The sequence below is a fragment of the Beta vulgaris genome, chromosome 7 (assembly GCF_026745355.1).
Source record: "Beta vulgaris subsp. vulgaris cultivar EL10 chromosome 7, EL10.2, whole genome shotgun sequence".
NCBI lineage: Eukaryota > Viridiplantae > Streptophyta > Magnoliopsida > Caryophyllales > Amaranthaceae > Beta > Beta vulgaris.
In genome coordinates, this window is record NC_079208.1 from 36,180,415 (window position 1) to 36,204,199 (window position 23,785).

At 36.3% G+C, this 23,785-nt stretch overlaps 1 protein-coding gene across 3 annotated transcripts; it reads right to left on the minus strand.

Annotated features, from left to right (window-relative positions):
* LOC104909009 (protein PHOSPHATE STARVATION RESPONSE 1) lies at positions 1-11,033 on the minus strand. Of its 3 annotated transcripts, XM_010698186.3 has the most exons (9): positions 10,730-11,033; positions 7,636-7,945; positions 7,241-7,539; positions 6,923-7,127; positions 6,764-6,840; positions 6,335-6,374; positions 4,451-4,508; positions 2,305-2,374; positions 1-863 (listed from the first exon to the last, which is right to left on the minus strand). In XM_010698186.3, exons 2-9 carry the CDS (start codon positions 7,934-7,936, stop codon positions 501-503), a joined length of 1,413 nt encoding a protein of 470 aa, XP_010696488.2. In that variant the 5' UTR covers positions 7,937-7,945; positions 10,730-11,033; the 3' UTR covers positions 1-500. The 3 variants fall into 3 exon arrangements, with proteins under 3 accessions (XP_010696488.2, XP_010696485.2, XP_010696487.2); XM_010698183.3 differs by having other exon boundaries at positions 7,241-7,945; positions 10,730-11,032; XM_010698185.4 differs by having other exon boundaries at positions 7,241-7,930; positions 10,730-11,030.
* Between the last annotated feature and the right edge of the window lie 12,752 nt (positions 11,034-23,785).

The following is a 23,785-nucleotide window of genomic DNA, read 5'->3' on the forward strand; positions in this document are numbered from 1 at the left end:
TTCCATCAATAAGTCATCTCATTCAATTCTGTGGAAAGGATCATCACTGTACAGGGGGTTATAGGTAAGAATTTGATTATATCACGCTACGGCTTCATCACCTTCCCTCACAAATATATGAAGTACTCTCTAGTAAGCCAAAAGAAAAACAGCTAAGTGGCACCTAAACTGCATTACTCAGTATTCACTTTGATAAGGAAAATATTAGAGGCTGAGGAAAACATATGAGCTATCAGGTGCTGTGAGCCCGTGACCATGATCAACTAAAAAAGAAACCATTGTCCGGGTTTCTTTTATCTGGACGCAACTTTGGAAAGGACAAAAGAAACGGAACATTTCAACGTTCCAACCTTACTTTTTATCAGTGATACCGAAGTCTTAGAAAAGTTACTATCATATTTCGTGTTTGGTCACACGACCTTCAGCTAAATCTACCACACTAGAAAATGACAGCAGCAAGAACACTACAACAGAGCTTTCCTGCACTGGCATGGTTTTGTTCAGTCTTCAGGAGGTTCTGAAGACGCTGATAAATTTGGCTCAGACCTTTTACTGCGCTTAGATGGTTGTAAATCAGACACGTCTTCATTATATGGGTTATGAGATTCAGCAACTTCAATGGGCATCTTTCCTTCTCCCCTTCCCAATCTCTCTGTAGTCTCTCTGGGAGTTGAGGGAGCAACAGTTAGCTTCTCAGCGTCATTTTGATCTTGAGCAGTTACCGGTGAGGTCTGGGAAGAAGGTTCTTCAGCTGTTGAAGAATCAATCTTGAGATCGTGAACACCTGATTTGGACTGCTTCTCAAGCATCTTCTGGAGGTATTTCCCTTGCTCTTCTATCCGAAGCTGTAGATTTCTTTGAATCTGCAAAATGTGTTGGCACAATCACAAATCTATATGCCAGCACCAACTTATAGTCTCATATGATATTAAAAAATGCATTTATACAAGCAGAGAGAAGGTAAATGAAAGAGAAAGGGGGGGGGGGGGGGGGGGGGAACATAGCATGTCTGCAAGAGAACCTCGCAAGCTTTTCAAAACGTAGTACTTTTAGGCGTCGCCCTAAGAGACCAAAACAAATAGTACAAAAAAAACTAGTCAATGTTATCCGCACCCCTCTAACTCATCCTTTTTTACAAGCACAATCACATGCATTCTTTATAGGCTAGGTACGTAACAGGAGAAGCCCAATCAAAATGTTCCGATCTATAAGAACATTTTTGGAACAATCACAGCAGTTGCTTATATGGCACCGAAATTGCTATACAAAGGAAGTATGCGGCACAAGAGCATCCATACACTACTAGCATATGGACAGTCTTGAAGTTCTACCCTGTAAAGATCTAGCTTAATCAACTAAGATAGCAATCGCAAGTATCGAAGTTTTACATAGTTTTACTTGCTCCTCTTGAAGTTGATGATGATGCTCCTCAAATCAAATGATCTGACTTTGTGAATATTCTTTATTGCTTATTCTTTTTTTTAATATTGTCTAAGATATGTCATATTGATGATTATTGTGAATGGTTGATCTTTCATATTACACCCCAGCATGAAATCATGAATACAACTACATCTTCATATGTTACAAATGGTGTGAAGCACAAACTTAATGTATACATTGGGATCATATTCACCAAATACACCAAGAATGAAAAAACAATTTGACGGAGGCTGCATATTGTACCATTAAAGTCTATGATCCTGTGACACTTCAATTTGTCTCACGCACCTGTGTCACACTCGACACTCTGACAAGGGTATGAAATCCTTAACTGACACTTCAATTTTCAACCAAATACTTCAATAATCTTAAACCACATTTTCATAAATGAAAAAAGAAAAAGGTAAAAAGAGGGGGAAAGAGAAGCGAAAAGTATGCAATATAAAATATATGTTTACAAACATGCTCGAGATCATAATTTCGAAAAGAATCAGCAAACAAGTAAATCTAATAATTGTTACATTGTAAGAACATGCAAGAGGTCTTCCTTGGCAAGCATATGTTCTATGAATGCCTTGTCCCCCCACTCTTGTCCAATTCTTGGATAGCTACCCCGTGTCTGAAATGTTAAACATGTTGTGTTGACACCTAAATATGTACCCATACCCGAACCTCATACCAGTATCCAAGTGACAGATTTAAACTACATCTGGAAAGCCAGAGAACAGGGAAGAAGCACCTGACTGTACAATTAAGGGCACACTTTGCAAATAATCTCTTTTTTCTTTTTCTTTTAGATATTTCTTCTTTTAGATAGCACCTGTAACTGATGGAAAAGATGTATACTTCACAAACGCATACCTCAAGCTGCTCATGCAGACGCTTTTGAACTTCCATCTGCAACCTTAATGCTTCTGTAAGATCCATACCCCTGTTGTGACACCAAGAAACGATATGAAACTTGATTGTTGTCAATTAAAAAGGAAAGGTAGGAGCAGAAAGAAAGTTCTCAATATAGACCTAAAAAAGCATCATTACATGTCTAAAGTGTTATCTACATGGCTATTCCTTGTGGCAGATTCCCCAGACGGGAGTAAAGATGAACTTAACCAAATTTTGTTAACATCATAAAAACCCTCCACATGGATACGTCAACAGTTGAGTTATATAGTTAAAACAGTCTATACTTCTAAAGGACCCCAACCTCCGGTCAGGATCACCATCAGCACCCTCTATCATCCTATTCCCCTTCCAAGTAAAGCATTATCACCCACCTGCCACTGGAAACACCACTTCCTGACAGAAACTGACCATTTAACTAAATTATAAATGCTTTAGAAATACTACCACTGAGGTCTCCATATATGAGGCAGAAGCCAACGTTATCCTAGCACTCACACTTACATAACCTAACGATAAAGTGATTGTTTAAGTACAACAAGAGCACACAGACAAAACGTTAAGGTTATCGACATTAGACTGTGGGTTATTTCAAGGCAGAGAACTCATGACTTCATGCAAAGCCGAAACGACTCAAACAGGTTTCATAGCCGTTGTCTGCTCCCTCCAGATTTTGATGTTGTGGTAATGAGCAGAAGCTTATTTATGCAGAAACAAAAACGGAAAGGAAATAAAACAGAATCAGAACAGAGAAACAGTGATTAAAATGTTATATTCACATTCTGAGAAAAACAAAGAAAATGAACAAAAATAACTTGACCAAATTTGAGAAATATCTCTTAGGCTATTTCAAAGAGGATCACTTACTCTTATTCAAATAAATAACATACAGTTTAAGATATGGAAGAGAAGATAACAGAATTTCTAGCGCACATTTGGAAACCAAAATAAACACAATCCCCTGAAGTGATGAATGTATGGGGCTGATTGAATTCGTGCAAAAATCAAGCACTTTCCTGCTAAAGCTCAAGGGTCAAAGTTTGATGTTTTGGAAATTGTTTATTAGGCGAAAATCTGCTCATTTGCCAAGGAAGTAAGTTTTGTGAAATTTTGATTTGTATTCCATTGAAGATGAAAGAGGAAATGTCGAATGAGATACCATTTCCACGACTACATCACAAAAAAGAAATGGGAAAAGAAATATTCAGGGGACATGAATGTAACACGCCAACCTCCAAACAAATAAATGGTAGACACCCATTTAACATTTAGTGTACCCTCAAGATGCTAATAGGGATTTGTTCCTCGCATCAGTCCTTTGACAAAGTTGAGTTAATAGAACATATATAGGAAGTGGTGAAAGGTCCAGGACTCCAAAGGTTGGAACTTGAAACGATGTCGTGATTATATTATTCAAAGGTTCAAACTTCAATCTTATACGAACAAGCAATTCATTCCATCCAGTTTAAGTATAATTTAGTTAGCTTAATCAGAACTATCTGGTGTACCATCTCCCATTAACTCAACACGGACAACAATGTCACTTTCTAACTTGCTGCCCTAATAAATGAGCTGTTCCAACCAATAGCATAGTTCTCCAATGAAATTGGTGCAAGTCATCAGAAAAGCGAGCTGATGCAGGCATCCAGCTGTATAAATGGGAACGCAACTGCAACCCTGTTTTAAAATGCAAGAGACTAAAAGAAGACAGGGTTATAAAGTAAGTGACTCCACTTTCAGAAACCTTATATATATTCTTTGCACTTGCATCATAGAACTTCCAAATCTGTTACTGATATGAAGAGCGTCATCAGGTCAGTGAAAAACTAACACCTAAAAGGCACAAGCAAAATAAAGGAACTAAAGAGAAACAAATGGCAAGGATAATAATCCACTGATTGAGCCAACTAACAATGTCTAATGTACCACTTTGGAAAGCTCACATCTATGATATTAAGCCACCCATGTGGGCTTCTTGTCTATCTCCAAAAAAATTAAAAAGAGTCCAGGCTTTGGTTTCAGAAAAATGTTTATATGCAGACAAGGGAATGGCAACACCAAGAAGAAGACAAGAAACATGTCGAAGGATACAGCACATATAACTTACGCTTTCAAGTCTAAAGACGACAAATCTGCAAGAGGAGTTGACAACTTTTCTGATGATCCTGCAAGTAGAAGACAGAAAACCACACTCAGTGAGCATCCAAGCACATAATTTTAAAATAGAAGAAAGCTAAGGGACCACACATTCATGCACTGGCAAAAGAATACAAGACATTAGTGCATAATTGTTTCAAGCACCAAAAACAACAAAAAAAAGGTATTGAATCCCCTGTTGGCTAGAACAATACGACAGCAAAAGAGCATTAAACTCAGGCTTCTTTAAAACAACATAACTCTCCAATAGAAGATATCTTGGCACTGGTTCTTGAACAACATATATTGAATAGAAAAAAGAAAAAGAAAAAAAGTTAGCAGGCATGCATCCCTGAACACAGGAAACCAATTCCTAAGAATGATAAGGGTCAGGCTCAAACCAAAAACATGGTAAAAGAGAAACGCCGAAAAATATTTTGTAATTAAAACAAATCCTGAGAACTTTGTTTACATATAATGGATGAACTAAAACAGTCATAACCCATAAGGGACATACACTTCAGAAGAAGCAAACACCATTGAATAAAACAGAAAACCTTCACCTTCCCACCCCAAGATGGAGTGAAGGCCTTATCCATACTCTTATTTACTAGTAAAACAACTGAAGATCACAAACTACTAGATCCACATTTCTTTTCTTGTAAGGAAGAACTATAGATCTAGAAATTCATGTCCATCAGGAAAATACTTGTAATGGTATAACAATATCATTCCTTCAGCAGCTTATGTTAGGTGCTGTGTGTGTGTCTTGTATACGGACAGTAGGGTCTGGTGTGCAATCTAATTTGTCTCACAATGAAGGACAGAAGAAATAATAAAACCAACAAATGACGCGGAATGGTCTCAATACTAATAAAACTCCCATGAAAAGCTATGCCTCAATTTGAAGCGATAAAAATTAGCGGATGATGAATACGATTTATAATTGTTACGCGAAACAAAAAGGACCAGGTCTACAATGGAAAAAGAAAAAGCCGGCAAGGGGTCTTATTAACTTAAACCCATCAGGCTCCTTCAGAGCTGTAGATATTAAATGAGAAAATAGTGCCAATCTTTTTTCTTTCTATTAATTTCTGTAAGTTAAAATGAAACATATTATAAAGCAAGGGGGTATCACTCACAAACTAAAGGAGGCCTAGTGACAAAAAGAAGTCTCTGCCCTCCAGCATCAAGAATTGTCAAATATTGCTCAGAGGCTAAAACTTAACTCCAGTTATACAAAAAAAGCTCAAAAAAAGAAGGTATTTGAAACTTTAAGGAGGAGAAGCTATATCCTTACAAAGCTCTTGGAATTTCCACTTTCATAGCCAAATCACCAACATAATCATCTCACGTTCAAAAAATGAGTGATTTAAAGAAAACCAGTTTATAAATGTTCACAACGTGACTTCAATTTTGTGTCCAGAAATTAAATTCTACAGTTCGCAAACCCACCATTTCCACTATGCAGAAACACTTCAACTGGTACAAAAAGAGAAAAAAAACTGAAGCAAAGACATGCCATCACTTTGTTCCAAAGTTAGCCAGCAGGTCAACTCTCTTCACAAATCTATGTGCCATATAATTAGGAAAATAGTGGCAATGTGAATGTGTCATCTATGTTCCCCTTTCTTCCCTAACCTATTTCGATTTGCCAGATGGTCTATGTCAATTAAAAGAAAAGGATGAAAAGTACTACTAAAGTCTATCGAGGTACCGGAATCCCTTGAGTTTTCCAAATTTTTCTAATCCACATACATCTATCAATTCAACAACTCCATTTCACAGTAGAAAGCTGAAAAAAGTAACACGAGAGTTCGATGAAGGCCAGAGGAGAGAACATTATAACACGCACCTTCAGAGGGCTCTGGCCTGTATCTAGCTGTTCTGTATTTCTGCATTCAATTTACTTGAAGAAGTCAATAGGAAGGGTATAGATAAAAGCTAAGTAAAGTTTATGTATCATCCGTTTCAAAATAGTTGCACCATTTGGCATTTGATCACTATTCATCAACCAACTTTGACACGCATTCTCTCACCATTATATAAGAAAAAACTTAGTCAAGTGAGATCTTGTTGAATACGTCTCAATATGAGGATTTCAAATATTAATTTTTAATAATATTTACTTATACGCAACTAGAGATATTAACCTTCAAAAAAATATCTCGGCAAACGTGAAAAAGCAAATGGAGCAACTATTTTGAAACGGAGGAAGCATATAATAAAAGAAACAAAGTGTGAAAGATCGCATTTCAAGATAAAAGGACAATGTCCTACATGCCTGCAGGTGGCTTTTCACATGATAGATGGTCAAGCCTTCAACCTTCATAAGCTTCAAAACACCCTTTGGAGTGGCTCCTGCAGATCAAGATGCTCATGTTAGATTAGATGCTGCATCCATCATACAGAAAAGGTCAAACTTGATATATATGCAACTCACTTTCGCCGCCACCAAGTTTATTGACTGCCTCGACAAAGGCTTCATGAAGTTCTGGTGTCCAGCGCATGCGTGGCTTTGATGAGGCTCCAGCAGAAGAAGAAGGGCCAGCTGCTGAGACTTCTGCTGATGATACAGAAAGCTGCTGTTGACTTTGCATAGGGTGCAACGACAAATTTGAGGCTGAATTAACCAGTTTGTTCGACATCTAAAGAAACAGAGTGATGAACAATGGTGCACAGAAAATGAAGCAGCAGTCCTATCGTGGAAAGATCCATAAGCAAAGGGAAAAAAAAAGGTCCAAGTATGCAGCAAACCAACCTTTGTTTCATGATTTGGAGTGCTGGTATCAATAAGCAGATCACCCCAATTAGAGCTTAAAGATTCATCATCAGTGATTAGCTGATCAGCCCATTCCTGCCAATCATTTCGCTTGAGAAGTTCCTCATGTGTGATGAGATTACTACCACCATCAGCATTTCCCTGGATGTGACCGTTCTGCAAGGAGGTGTGGGAGGTAAAATCAGGGAAACCAGGTCCTGAATCTGAACACCAGGAGATGTTGTTTCCTCTAGTATTAGAAGCTGATGAATGAATAAGATCTGCATGATTAGAGGGCCCTAAAGCCAATGATGATCCGTTACTAGCAGATGGAGAAATATACGGGTAGTTACTAGAATGCGTTTCATGGGAGGAAGAAGAAAATTGTTCATTACTAGCATATCCAGATGATGATGAGAACATATGGCCGACAATTTTAACGCTGGATGGCAACGGATTTGGATGGAAGACTAAAGGATCAGTAACAAGGTCTCTTTCCAAGGAGACTTGCTGGGAGTTAGGAAATTTAGGATACTTCTCTTCCAAGGTACAAGGAAGAACTGGCAAGGATGAAGACAGAGCTCCAGAAGCACCCAACTGTCTTGGACCAGATGTCTGAACGGATAAAGCAGGGCGCCCATCCATATTTGGCCGTATAAAAAGTTCTGGAGTTGAGTTCCAGGTTCTTCCCTGCATTACAATAAGCTAACTCAAAAAGCATAAAAGTCAAGCATGCATAAAGGCCAGAGAGAATAACTGTGCAGTGTTAATACTATATAACAAAAAGCACGAGTGAAATCAAACATTCTCTGGAAAAATTGATTATACGCATCAACACTATTCAGAAGTAAGATATCAATACATTGCATATAGACAGGTCACAGCATGGCAAACAAACAATGGTTTTAAGAAGAAATGTTTCTTATTTTCAGGATAAATTACAATTGAAAATACGGGTTACAGAGTATATGGTGAGTTTTATGAAAACTTAAAGCATCCAACTGTATTACACTGTAATCATCAAATCAAGTTAGAAACAAAGCAGTATAAAGGAGCCCAGGGAGGGATCACATAAAGAAAGGACCTAAAGAGCTACAAATTTGAGAATCTCGGGAATAAAACTGCCATGGAAATTTCCATGACTTTTGGGGGGGTCTTTTGAAAGTTTCCTCGAGGAGTAGGAGGCATTATGTTTTAGGGCATTTCGTGGCTAACATTAGCAGATTTTCATACATCTGAAAGATGCATAAATACTTCCACGCACCTCAAAGAAAACATCTTAGTGAGTACTGAGCAAGTTGGCTGAATAGACCCTACTACACTTATGGAACAGACCCTCACCAAGTTGGGAGCGTTGAAAGTCATACGTCACCCCACAGATTCACTCAACCACAAATCCACAATGGATAACTAGTAGGCAGTAGCAAAGCATTTGAGTAAACACTAAGAGGTTGTTTGGTTCAAGATATGAAATGAAAAGGAAATAGATACAAATAGAGGAGGAAAATGGTAATAAAAATGGTTACCTTTGTTGAGTGTTTGGTTTAAACTAAGGAATGGAAATGAAGGGTAACCATTAACTTCAAGTAATGGATTTTGTTACTTGAGGGGGAGGGAAGGTAACAAATTGGTGGAATCCATTACCATCAAGTAATGGTAAGCGATTGATGAGGGGTTGAACCAAACAAGAAGAAAGGGAATTGGTAATTGATTCCGTTTCTTGAAACCCAAAAATAGTGAACCAAACGACCCCTAAATAGTATACAACCCAAATATCCTTAACAAATAAGATGAAAGCTTCCGTTACCCATATTCATGACTTGATTGTTACAAGGATGGTAAAGTAGAGCTTATTCCAGCAAATTTACACCTCAATCACTCATATATCAATAGCATAAAATTGTGAACAAACTCAAAAGTAAAAGTGAATAAGGCCATTGTTTGTTGACGAAAATAGTTTCGTCTCTGCCATAGTGGACTTGCTAACAAACTGGGTCATACAACCAAACCAAACTATGAAGAAAACAAAAGGGCAATAACAGATCCAATATAAATCCTCTATCAGCAAGGTCCAAGAAGGTTCACATACAAGCAGTCTCATTCCTGTAAAGCTCAAACTTCAAATTACTCCCTCCATTCCTCAAAGAATTTCTCATTTCTTTTGGGCACACAATTCAGGAAAAAGATATATACTCTAGAAAGACGAAAACTGTAGATGTGTCGAGACATAGTGCATAATATTATATTAAGACAAGAGTAAGTTAATATAAAAGAATCGGTCCAAAAAAAGGAAATGAAAAACCTAATTGGGACAGACAGAAAAGGAAAAACGGGGAATACTTTAAGGGACAGAGGGAGAAATAAAGAGGTGGTTTGCAACGGACAACAACACCAACAACAACCTCAAAGCCATATCTAAATAGGATGGAGTCAACTCCATAATTTAGGATTTTATCTCGTATGGTCTTCCACAGAGATCCCATTTTCTATATGCTACTATAAACCTAATTTACTTCTATCATTTTTTACGCCTTGTATCCACATCATCTTTGGCCTCCCGACCCTCCCCTAACTTAATCTAAAATGTCTATAATGTCAATTCTCTACTAACCTTACCATGCATCATCAAGGTGAGGCTTCACATGCGCAAACCATAGTGTCAAAACAAGGCCACGTTGTATCGTATCGCCAGTGTCGTAAAGGTTTTCAAATCTACCGAACCGATATTACCAGCATCGTAAAGGTGTAAAAAAACCCGCGTTTTAGGCGAGTTATAGGGATATCTCATGGTCTAAGCTAATATTTGGCGGTACGACAACCGCATCATCCTCGTTCCGTATCACCGTAATTGGACGATTCTTTACGCATTCTTGTCTGCCTTGAAGATGAACCAGCCACCATCACCACTCGTGGTTCACGATCGCGACCGTGACCAAAACCGCATTTTCAAACTATGGCCCAAACCGATGCAACAATTCTCTCTTATCTTATCTTCAATATCCACAACTCTAACCTTCTTCCGAATATCTTATCTTCAATATCCACAACATTAACCTTCCTCATGAACTAGAACATTGGTCAAACTAGTAGTAATCAACATGAATAGCCTAAACATATTTAATCAACAAGTCAATTCTCCCATTAAAAGAAGATTTCACAAGTACCCAACACAAAGAACTTACCTTTCATCCCAAAATTAGAGTCACCCACTAATTATATGAAATGCAAAAGCATAATAAAGTCATACACAAACACAAGCTCAATCTATAAACACAAACAAAAATCATTTCAAGATCAATCAAATACCACAATATCTCATCACCCACAACACATCAGAGAAAATCAAATCATACCCACAGATTTCAAACCTTAAACCAAACCCATTAACCACCCCACAAGAGAAAAGACCCATCAACCAAATTTTCTAGCGCACTTGGTCTAAATAAAAATTAAACAGCAATCAAAAGATAATTTGGTTGAAAAGCATACCTTAAATTGAAGGAAAACCCAAGAAATAGATGAAACTAAATGATGCAATTGAAGATTAAAATTGATGGGGGTTGAAATTGGATCACCGGCGTTGAGAAGTGAACGGAGTGGACAACGCCCTTCGTTTTTAGTGTTATTGGTTAATTTGCCTAATCATTCCAAAACAAACCAAAGTTTGAAAGAGCCAACTCTACTTTCCCACGCTCTCTTTTTGCGCGTGAATTTTCTCTTCAGTTTTTTTAGGTTTTTTTATTTATTTTGAGGTGAACTCGTTAGAATCTTTTGTTTAGTTTAACAGTTTTGGAGCCATTGATGTCGTCATTTCCGTTTGGAAGACCTTGTTGTATAGTTATACTATGTGGTCCATATGGCGGCTTGTTGAATTCAGCCCGTTAATTCATGGTGATGAGTCGTGCCTTCCTGGGCTCCCGGACTCACTTATTCTAATGGACGGATAACATGTGAGATAACACAAATTCTTATATGTGACCGGCTACATCCTACATGTATAATTATAGATGTGGTCGCCCAGACGAAATAAATTTTAATCTCTTCCAACGCGTTCCATCTTCTTCCCTCGCGAACATAATTCTTTGTTTCACTACTTCTTGCTATTTGATTTATTTCTTCCTCCCTGTTTAAAATCTGCACCTCCTCCAGATTTATTTGCATACTATTCTCTTTTGGGTAATTAACTTCAAATTCTTTCTTTCTTATACTTAACTAAGCTTGTTTTTTTTGTTGATGGTTGGGGGATCAATGAAGCTTCAGCAAAAGATCCCGATTTCACTGGAAAAGAAATTCTTCACAAAACTACGAGATAGAGGAGAGATGGAGGATACGAGGAGAGAGAGAGAGAGAGAGAATGTCGTTCATCAGCCAAAGAGAACAGCAAACTGACTACAAATCGTTTCCTTCAACCTCTCCTATTGTCATGTATAATGGCGGCTGATAACCCAATATTAGATTCATCATTGCTTATTCTCTTTTGGTTAATTAATTTGTATTCCTATTGCTGCAAATTCAATTGGTGAAATTTGGATTGACTTTGTTAGTTGGGTATGTTGTTACGTTGATTGCAATTCAAGTGTGGAAATATAAACATCACCTGATACACATGGATTTTAGATTTCATCGATAAAACACTACATGAATAGTATGGATTTTAGATCTCATCAATAAGACACTACATGTGATGAGGTGAATAGTATTACCATAATACTTTGGAGTAATCTCGTTTAATAATTCGAGTAACTTTGTTTATATTTAATCATATGAGTAACCTTATTTATTCATATTAGTAACCCTATTCAGTCATGCAAGTAACTTCAATTATTCATAAAAGTAACCGCATTTATTCATACAAGTAACTATAGTCGTTCCCGAGAGTAAGCTGATCATTAGTATCTCCATTTGTTTATAAAAAAAAAACCTTATATGTTTATATGAATAACCACCCTTTTATTATTAATTAGTAACCTTAGAAATATTATATTAGTAACCCCAATTTATGATTTACAGTAACCTCCTTTAGTTTTTGGAGTAACCTTGTTAATCCTATGAGTAACCTATTTTTATCATATGAATAACCTTAGATTATTCCATTAACCTATCACATGAGTAATCTCATTTATTCATATCAGTAACTTCAATTTTTTACGCAATGAACAGGCATTTATTAATACGAGTAACATCATTTGTTCATAAGGAGTAACCACATTTATTCATACTAGTAACCCCATTTAATCATATGAGTAACTCCATTTTGTTCACATAAGTAACCATATTTTTCTTATAAGAATTACCCATTCTATTATCACTAACCTCATTTATTCATATCAGGTAACCTCATTTATTCATATCAGTAACTTCATTTATTTATACGAGTAACTCCAAATGTTTGCAAAAGTAACCCCGTTTATTCATACGAGTAACTCCATCTATTCATACGAGCAACCTCACCTAATCCTACGAGTAATCCTAATTGCTCACAAAAGTAACCCCATTTCTTTATATAAGTAACTTCACTAAATAATAAGACGACCTTATATAATCATACCAGTAACCTCAATTGTTCACAAAAGTACCCTCATTTTTTCATACGAGTAACCTCCTTAGATCACAATATTAGCCTTATTCAATCGTAGATGACCCTATTTGATCAAGTAACCTCAATTTTTCACAAAAGTAATCCATTTTCTTCATAGGAGTAACATCATTCGTTCATAAAAGTAAACAGATTAGAATTCTCTTTTGTAATAAAAGTAACAACATTTGTTTATAAGAGTAACACCTTTTTATTGTTAAGAGTAACCATATATTCATACAAGTAACTCTATGTGTTCATAAGAGTAACTTCATTTGTTCATAAGAATTTGTTTACAAGGGTCAACTTCAAAAGTTCATATCTTACAGCACACTTAATATTTTGGGAAGATTTAAGTTGAAGATGATTGGCTCGATAGCTTTTCGACGCCTGGTAAAAAAACTCAATTAAAACGAGTGAGATATGACCATTTGAAAATGAGCTGGTAGGCTGAGAAGGTGTCGCGCGCGGCTACACCTATAATTTTGCATGTGGCCGGTTGTATGCAAGACGCACTTGTGAGATAAAGATGGCAACGGGTTTGACCTCGAGCCCATCTAACTGGGCTTTGGACTTGGTCAGGTTCGGTACACCCTCGTGTCAGGCCTGGCTCGAACATGTTATAATCATGGCCTGATACGAGCCCACAAGTCGAATGATCTATCCTTCGATACTTTTCGCTTTTAATCAATTTCAAATGATATTTTCTTAGTTTTTTTCTAATGTTTATAAATTAATACTGTTATTTCCCTAGGAACACTACAAGAGGGGGGGTGAATTGTAGGTGTAGAAATAAATGTAACTTTTTGCGGAAATTAAAACTTAAACGAATAAACAAGCTAAAGGAACACAAGGGATTTTTACGAGGAAAAACTTCTTGGGCCCAACAAGAAGAAACAACCTCGACCACTAGGGATTTTAAACTCAACACTTTCACTAATTAGGCCAAACAACTCTGTTACAACCTAATTCTAACTCGAGCCCTACCTTGAGTTCCTAAACTCAAGTTCCTGAACCACTGTTCCCTTAACAGCAGTTCCTCTCAACTTCACTCGAAGTTTTCTCACACATAAAGCTTCACTCAAAGCCTTTCTCTTACAGAACTTCACTCAAAGTTCCCTTACCCCAAAAACCAAAATACAATTGATCGAAATAAGCTTAGTGGAATTAGAGTAAGAAGGCAAAGAACAAATGGCTATTATGAGAGAATGAAGGCACTGACACTTAATAAGTTAAACTCACTTAATTACTTAGTCAGACACACTTTGGAACTTATCTAGACTTCTATATTTATAGTGTTAATCATGAAGAACGTGGGATTAATGTTAGAGTACACGTTTTAATCCATTTACCCATGATGTTCCTTCCCCTAAGGAACACGTTTTACATCATGTCCCATGATCCCATGAACTATAAATGAACGTGGATAAAATGCAGCCATTACTCCTAATTAATAGGAGTTCCTTCAACATTATCCGAAAATCAGTTTTTATAAACTCTTTTTATCTTTAAATCTGAATTTCTAATCTTTAAGAAAATAATATCTTTGAAATAAAATCTTTCTAACAACCGGATATTTATTTTCTTATTTTCCGAAAAATAAAATCTTTTCCAAAACAGATTTTCTTTTTAAAACTGATTTTATCATTTGAAATTAGAAATAACTAATTTCCTATAATCTAGGCATGACTTACTCCATTATCTTTTAATCGTTACACTAAGTACACGCCTAAGTCTAGTTCCTTATATTAGTTCAGTTCCTTTAACATATTTACTAAGTGCCACTGAGTTTGTTCCTTACAGAGGAACAAACGCTTCATTCTCAAATATTCTGCCACAGTTCCTTACCATTCTTTCTTTGTTCCTTTACATTGGAACTAGAAAATAAAACGCCTAGCTTCTATTATTCTTGATCCAATGCTGCTCCAGTATCAACATAGAAACTCTTTACTTAGCCTTTGAAAATCCTCTCTTGACTTCTTCATTGACTTTGTATTCTCCCAGTTCCTTGCATTGATACCTTAGACACCATACACTTAAATAATTCATTAGTTCACTACTTAGTTTGTTCCTTTGTTTCTTTGTCATTATCAAAACTAGGGTTCAACAATTTCCCCCTTTTTGATGATGACAACAAAGGTCAAACTAAGGAAAATAACAAATAATATAAGTGAATGAAAATAAATATAAAGAAGAAAATGAAAAATAAAACACAATTATGTGAGTAACTGAAGTTTTTAATTTTTCATTTACCTTAACCTATTTTTGATTTTTCATTTACCTTAATTTTTTTTTAATTTTTTTAATTTTTTCAACTTTCATTTTTTATGTACAGTTTGTTCCTTAAATCCTTTTCCCCCTTTGTCATCCTCAAAAAGAATAGACTCGGTATGAATTGATGAATTGATTTAACACCTTAAGACCAATATGCAAGCACCATTAGTGGTTAAGTTAGAAAATCAAAGAGTAAACTTGCTCAAACATCAATCACATAATACTAGCCATTCCAAGGAAGAAATTATGCAAAGCATTTAGAAACATAGACAATATAGCAAAAGTCATTAATTTTATATAGCACTTGTTCCATAACAAAACAAAGAAAGAAAAGAAAAAGAAGAAACAAAAGTTGTGTTCCTTGATGAAAGAAACAGGAACAACAAAACAAATAAAAGAAACTAAGAAAGGGAAGGGGAATGGTGTTCCTCTACAACTTCTTCTTCAACCACATCCTCCAACTTTTTCATCACCACCCCATGATGTAGTTCAACCTGTTCCTTCAGCTCCTCCAAGTACGAGCCATAGTCCATCTTCTTTTGCTGCGCAACCACGGTATCACTCAATTCTTCATAAGACTTATCATAGTATCAGTTTTGGCATCCAAAGTCCAATGAAGATGATTGTAAAATTTTATCATATGTTGTGCAGGAAGGCAGACTTCATTAACCCAGTTAGTCATTCCGGATTTTCCTGTTCCTTACCTTGGAACTAGAGGCAGATGGGGGATGTTGTGAAGGAACTGGGGAGGTTTGAGTGGAAGGCTCATCTGTTCCAGGAATGGAAACAGAAGGTGAAGGGTGATAAATGGGAGGAAGAAATGGTGGTGTGGGTGGAAGAGTTGTGGAGGTGGAAGCAAAAGGATTTGGTCCTTTTATTTCATCCTTCAACTGCTCAAAACTGAAGGAACAGAGAAGGACGAAGGTGAAATGGAGGGTATTTTTGTGAAGGAACAGAGAGTTTGGGAGATGGTGGAGGTATGGTTCCTTGAGAGTGAGGGTACCTGTTCCTCATTATCCGAAAGGACTAAAGGAGAGTCCTCATTGGAAGGAACAGGAACAGGAGCAATTTTTCGACGAGTGCTCTTTCTCACTCTCAAAGGAACAGAGGGTTTAGGCTTAGTGGCAATGTGTTTGCGCCTTATCCAAAATTACATCATTGTCCTCTTCTAAATCTAGTTGAGGCAGTTTTCTTTTTCCTGAGGAACTGGAAACCATTTTCCTTGAATGAGAACACCTTCTTGGACAGACAAGCCAAGTCCATTTAGGGTCTTCTCATTCAAGATGTTCCCTTGTTTGATCCTATGGTGGTCCAACCGAAGTCTTACTTCAAAGTGATGAAGTAAAGAAGTTATAGGGACCGTACCCAATCACACAATGTTCTCAATACAGTGAGTTAATGTTGAATGAAGAGGGAAGGGAAGTTGATTTGTATGTGGTGGTCTAAGCAAAACATGTAACACATATCCAAGAGACCCACTTCATTCCTCTTTTCAGTTCGAGGAATGAGTGCTCTCCAAACCAAGTTAAACAGTACTTTGTGAAGGGGAAGAGTAGGTTATGGTTAATTTTGTTTTGGCCAGCTGTTCCTCCAAAATATTCTAAGATTTTGTCTTGAGGAAAATTCGGAAAGGAAACAGTTCCTTTCCTTTTAAAATACAAATCAGTTCCTTTGCAAGGAACTTCCCATACTTTGCTTAAAGTTGCTTGATTAAACCTTATTTTCTTGCCTCTAACTTGTTGTGCAAGTTCCATTAGTATTAACAAAATTTGCACAAAACTCGTCCATAGCTAGAGGAACAAGAGCATTATTAAAGGCGAATTCAAACAAGAATTCCATGCCTTGTTCCTTTAGAATGGATGTTAATTCTAGAAATTCAATTTTATTTGCCCATTCTAAATCGACGCAAAAGCCCAAGACATACCTAGATTCACTTCGTTCGACCCTTTTCTTGGAAGACGAAGAAACAGTTCCTTTGGAAGGAACAGGTGCAGTTTCTTCTTCTTCCCCCTGAGATTGTTCCGGGGTTTCTTCTTCATCATCTTCCCCAATCAATTTTCTTCTTCTCATGCTCCTTCTAGGAGATTCTAATTGCTGTTCCTCTATGGGGTTTTCTTGAATTATGTCGGTTTCAAGGGTTTTAGTTGGAGATGAAGAAATTTCCATTTTTGAAGTGTCGGTTGTTTTTGTTGTTGGAAAAGGTGAGTTTCTTGAAGTTTTTGCCATGATTTATGAAGGTTTGGAGGTTTTTATGGAGTATCAAAGGGTGTGATGAGGTTTCGGATTTGGTGAAGATGAAGCGTTTGAGAGGAACACGGTTTCTTAGATGAATTGAAGAAGGAAGTTTTGCATGTAATAGTAATTATGACACGCGGGAAAGAAATAAAGCAAAAGAAATAAAAATAAAAATAAGAAAGAAAACGAAAAGATAAAAAGAACCAAGATTTAATTAAACTGGTTCCCCTTAATTTTTTTGGATTTTATCGGATTTTTCGGATTTTTATGAATTTTAATTTTTGAAAGAAAATAAATGCTAAGGAACTTGTGCTATAGGAACAACTAATGCTACATATCAATATCCTTCATACTATGCATGTTTCTTGACCTTAGGAACAGTAAGGGGAGTATTATGTGACATTTGTGAGTTGTTTAGTTTCTTTGACTTCATGGTTATGTTTTGCAACATTCCAATTTGCAATGGTCTTAGGCAATTAAACACAATTATTTTTAGCACACAAAGTCACTCAAATTGATTCAAACATGGGGGAATTGACATAGGAACAATCACTTAATTTTTATTAAGCCTAACTCAAGCCTTAATTTCTCATATCTATCTCTTTGCAAAGGCTTAGTTAGGATATCAGCAATCTGATAATCAGTTTGACAAAACTCAAGTTTGATCAAACCTTTTTCGACATTTTCTCTTAAAAAGTGATGTCTAATATGTATATGCTTTACTCTAGAATGATGCACTGGATCTTTAGATATACTTATGGCACTTGTATTGTCACAATAAATAGGAACACATTCAAAGTTTATTCCATAGTCACTAAGTTGTTGTTTTATCCAAAGCATTTGAGAGCAACATGCAGCAGCAGCTACATATTCTGCTTCAGCAGTGGATAAAGCAACTGTGTTTTGTTTCTTGGTACTCCAAGAAACTAAACTATGACCAAGGAATTGTGCCATACCTGAGGTGCTTTTCCTATTAACAAGATCTCCAGCATAATCTGCATCTGCATATCCTTTTAGTTCGAATGTATCACTTCTTGGATAGTAGAGTCCAAGATCATCTGTTCCTTTAAGGTATCTAAGAATTCTCTTCACAGCAGTGAGGTGAGACTCCTTTGGATTTGCTTGAAATCTAGCACACAAACCAACACTGAAAGCTATGTCTGGACGACTAGCAGTTAGATAAAAAGTGAACCAATCATTCCTCTATATTTTGTTTGATCAACACTTGTTCCTATGGAGTCTTCATCTAATCTAGTTGAAGTTCCCATAGGAGTGTGATTATCTTTGAATTTTCGAGGCCATATTTCTTTAATAGTTCCTTTATGTATTTTTGTTGGTGAACAATTATACCTTTTTCAGTTTGTTTGATTTGTAGTCCAAGAAAGAAATTTAACTCTCCCATCATACTCATTTCAAATTCATTGCTCATGAGATTTGAGAATTCTTTGCACAATGTTTCATTAGTAGCTCCGAATATGATGTCATCAACATATATTTGAACAAGCAAAATATCAGTTCCTTTAGATTTTAGGAACAAGGTTTTATCAACCTTTCCTCTTTTAAAGTTATTTTCTAAAAGGAACTTAGATAATCTCTCATACCATGATCTAGGTGCTTGTTTTAACCCATAAAGAGCTTTATCAAGCTTGTAGACATGATTTGGGAGATTGTTATTTTCGAAACCAGGGGGTTGTTCAACATATACATCTTCGTTTAGATAGCCATTTAAAAATGCACACTTAACATCCATTTGATATAATTTGAATCCCATGTAAGCAGCAAATGCAATTAAATTCTAATGGCTTCTAATCTAGCTACAGGAGCAAAGGTTTCTTCATAATCAATTCCTTCTTGTTGGTTATAACCTTTTACTACAAGTCTAGCTTTGTTTCTTACAATGGTTCCATATTCATCTAGTTTGTTTCTAAACACCCATTTTAAGCCAATTACTTTTTGTTGTTTAGATGAAGGAACTAGATGCCATACCTTGTTTCTTTCAAACTCATTTAATTCAGCTTGCATTGCAATAACCAATCAGAGTCAGTTAAGGCTTCTTCATGATTTCTTGGTTCCATCATTGATAGGAACGCATGAAATGCACAAAAGTTCCTTAACTGAGATCTAGTTTGCGTACCTTTGGATATGTCGCTGATTATGAGTTCCACAGGATGTGACTTTTGTAATCTCCAAGGTTTTGGTTGAAACTCTCTTATAGGAACATGTTGTTCCTCATGAGTTCCTTGAGTGGATGAGGAACTCTGCTCAGTTGTTCCTCTGTTAGCCTCGGTGGACTCAGTTCCTCATTTAGAGGAACAGGAGTATCTTCTCCTCCTTGAGGAACAGGAATATCATTGATCTCATTATTTTCGAATTCCTCGTTCCTTTCCTCTTTCACTTCTTCTTCTTCTTGTGAATCTGTGTTCCTTGACTAGGTTGCGCTAACCCTATCTCATAGTCATCAACCTGTATGCTTGGATTATGTTTGTCAGATTCATCAAAGATTACATGAATCTTTCTTCAACACACATAGTTCTCTTGTTATATACTCTATAAGCTTTACTATGTGAGGAGTATCCTAAAAATGTTGCTTCATCACTCCTTGCATCAAATTTTCCAAGATTATCTTTTCCATTATTATGCACATAACATTTGCATCCAAATGTTCTAAAATAGGTGATGTTTGGTTTCTTTCCAAAGTAAAGTTCATAAGGAGTTTTATTAATGATAGGTCTCATCATGGCACGATTAATTATGTGACAAGCAGTATTAACAGCTTCAGCCCAAAAGTTCCTTGGAAGTTCACTAGCAATTAACATGGTTCTAGACATTTCCTCCAAAGTTCTATTTTTCCTTTCTACAACACCATTTTGTTGTGGTGTTCTAGGGGCAGAAAAATTATGATCTAGGCCATTATCTCTGCTTAGGTCATCAAATTTATAATTTTCGAATTCCTTGCCATGATCTGATCTAATGTGCATTATTTTATGTCCACTTAGGTTTTGAACTCTTTTAGCAAAGACAAGGAACTCATCATAAGTTTCATCTTTACTAGAGAGAAAAATAACCCAAGTGTACCTAGAGTAGTCATCTACAATCACAAGTACATACTCTTTTCCACTTCTGCTTTGAATTCTCATGGGTCCACATAAGTCCATATGAATTAACTCTAATGGTTTAGTGGTCTTACAATCGTTTTAGATTTGAAAGAGGATCTTACTTGTTTACCTCGTGCACATGCATCACAAACTTGATCAATATGAAATTTTATAGATGGTAATCCTAAAACAAGGTCTTTTGATCTAAGTTTCTCAAGTAATGAAAAGCTAGCATGTCCTAGACGCTTGTGCCATAGAAGTGAATCATCTTCAATAACACTAAGACAAGTTAAATTGATTTGAGGAACAAGGTCTAGATCCACAATGTATGTGTTCCCTTTCCTTGTTCCTTCCAAATAACCTTCTTAGTTTTAATGTTGATGATTAAGCATTTTTCTTATCAAATTTTACAGTATTTCCTTTGTCACAGAATTGAGAAATGCTTAATAGATTATGTTTTAGACCTTCAACTAAAAATACATTTTCAATGGAGTGTAATGGTGACTTACCGACCTTACCCATAGCAACAATGTTACCTTTCTTATTATCACCAAATGTTACACTGCCACCTTCATAGGTTGTGAGTGAGAGAAACTTCGTTTTGTCTCCTGTCATGTGCTTGGAACAACCACTATCGAGATACCAAGTGTTGTTCCCCTCACTCCAACCTGCAAAAATCAACTAGTTGTTAGTTGAAGGAACCCCATCTTTCGTGGGTTCCTGTTCTTGACTAGGATTTGTTTTGACAACCCATTTTTTCTTACTTATTGTCACATTTTTCCCAATCATCTCAGATTTTAGTTGACATTGATTTATGTAATGACCTACCTTGCCACAATACATACAGAACTTATCACTAGGTAGATCAACATATTTCTTTGTCTTGTTCCTTTTCTTGTAGTTTTCAAAACCAAGACCTTCCTTCCTTTGGTCTGTGGTTTCTCAATCCACTTAGGAACTTTCATGATTTTGCCTCTGTTCCTTGCGACAACCAGTTCCTTTTTAAGATTACAGATCTGTTCCTTTAAATATTTTTCTCTTTATTTATTTTTTCAATCTCAGATCTGTATCCTTTCAAAGGGGTTGATCTTATATCAAAGGAACTCAGAACAGGGACAAATTCCTTCAAGTGTGAAATCTCTAAATTAATTAGATAATTTTCATTTTTCAAACTCTCATAACATTCTTTGATTTTTAAGTTTTTATCAAACAAATCAAAAAATCTAGTTTCGACATCAGTTCTCATTTTCTTAAGCCATTCTATGTGTTCCTTGCAAACCTTTAAGGCTTGTTCCGTTTGTTCACGTTTTTCACGTTCATCTCTACATTCAAGAATTGCATCATAAAGAAGATCATATATTTCAGTCCTAGTTTTACCATCTAGTTCTGACTCAAGTCCATGTTGACTTACCTCAATTTTTCTTCATCTTCTTTTTCGTCGATGTTTGCCATAGGCAAAGGTTTGCTGTTTCTTCAGTTGGTTGTTCCTCTTCTTCTTCCGTCTCTGAATCTCCCCAAGCAGCTATCATAGCTTTGCGCACATTTGCCTTAGAGAAAGGTGCTTTTGATTCTTTGTTCCTTTCAGCAAAGCGTTCCTTGTTCCTTTCTTTGGTTTTGTCGTTTTCCCAAAGAGGACATTCTTTGATGAAGTGATCTGTACTTCCACATTTATGACAAGCAGCTTTGTTAGAAAATTTCTTAGTTTTACCTTTGAAGTTTCCATTCTTCATGTTCCTGTACATCTTTCGAAATTTTCGAACCATGAGGGCTGCTTCTTCTTCTTCAGAGTCCGAATCATCTTCATCATCTGCTTTGAGAGCAATTGATTTTGATTTGGAGCTTTCACCATATTCAGTATCAAGGTGAAGCTCATGAGTCATAAGTGACCCTGCCAGCTGTTCTAAGTTGAACTTAGTGAAGTCTTTTGTTTCTTGAAGAGCGTGACTTTAGCCATCCATCTGTCCTTAGGAAGACTCCTAAGAACTTTCGAACCTGTTCCTCAGATGAAATAAACTTTCCAAGAGAAGCCAACTCATTTATAATGTTAGTAAAACGAGTAAACATGTCTCGGATGCTTTCTTTGGATTTCATGCAGAACAGTTCATATTGATTCATAAGTAAATCAATTTTCGATCTTTTAACTTCATTAGTTCCTTCGTGGGTTACTTCTAGTAAATCCCATATTTGCTTTGCGGATTTGCATCCCATGATCCTATTATGTTCATGGGGTCCAAGTCCACAATGCAATAGTTTAATAGCCATGGCATTTACTTCCATTTTTCAAAATCAGATTTTCATAATCAGAGAGGGGTTTAAGAGTTACCTCATTTTTGTCATTTGTAGTTGTGACTTCGAAATCACCAACTTCAATGACTCTCCATACCTGATAGTTTTCAGCCTTGATGAATATCTCCATGCGGTTCTTCCAATAGTTGTAGTACTTCCCATTGAACATAGGAGGCCTTTGAGTGGAATAACCTTCTTCAAGTTTCTCGGTGGTATTCATTGTTCCTTGGATCTTTTCCTCAATAGGGTTTCCTATCTTACGTGAGTTCTAGCTCTGATACCAATTGTTATTTCCCTAGGAACACTACAAGAGGGGGGGTGAATTGTAGGTGTAGAAATAAACGTAACTTTTTGCGGAAATTAAAACTTAAACGAATAAACAAGCTAAAGGAACACAAGGGATTTTTACGAGGAAAAACTTCTTGGGCCCAACAAGAAGAAACAACCTCGACCACTAGGGATTTTAAACTCAACACTTTCACTAATTAGGCCAAACAACTCTGTTACAACCTAATTCTAACTCGAGCCCTACCTTGAGTTCCTAAACTCAAGTTCCTGAACCACTGTTCCCTTAACAGCAGTTCCTCTCAACTTCACTCGAAGTTTTCTCACACATACAAGCTTCACTCAAAGCCTTTCTCTTACAGAACTTCACTCAAAGTTCCCTTACCCCAAAAACCAAAATACAATTGATCGAAATAAGCTTAGTGGAATTAGAGTAAGAAGGCAAAGAACAAATGGCTATTATGAGAGAATGAAGGCACTGACACTTAATAAGTTAAACTCACTTAATTACTTAGTCAGACACATTTGGAACTTATCTAGACTTCTATATTTATAGTGTAATCATGAAGAACGTGGGATTAATGTTAGAGTACACGTTTTAATCCATTTACCCATGATGTTCCTTCCCCTAAGGAACACGTTTTACATCATGTCCCATGATCCCATGAACTATAAATGAACGTGGATAAAATGCAGCCATTACTCCTAAATAATAGGAGTTCCTTCAAATTATCCGAAAATCAGTTTTTATAAACTCTTTTTATCTTTAAATCTGAATTTCTAATCTTTAAGAAA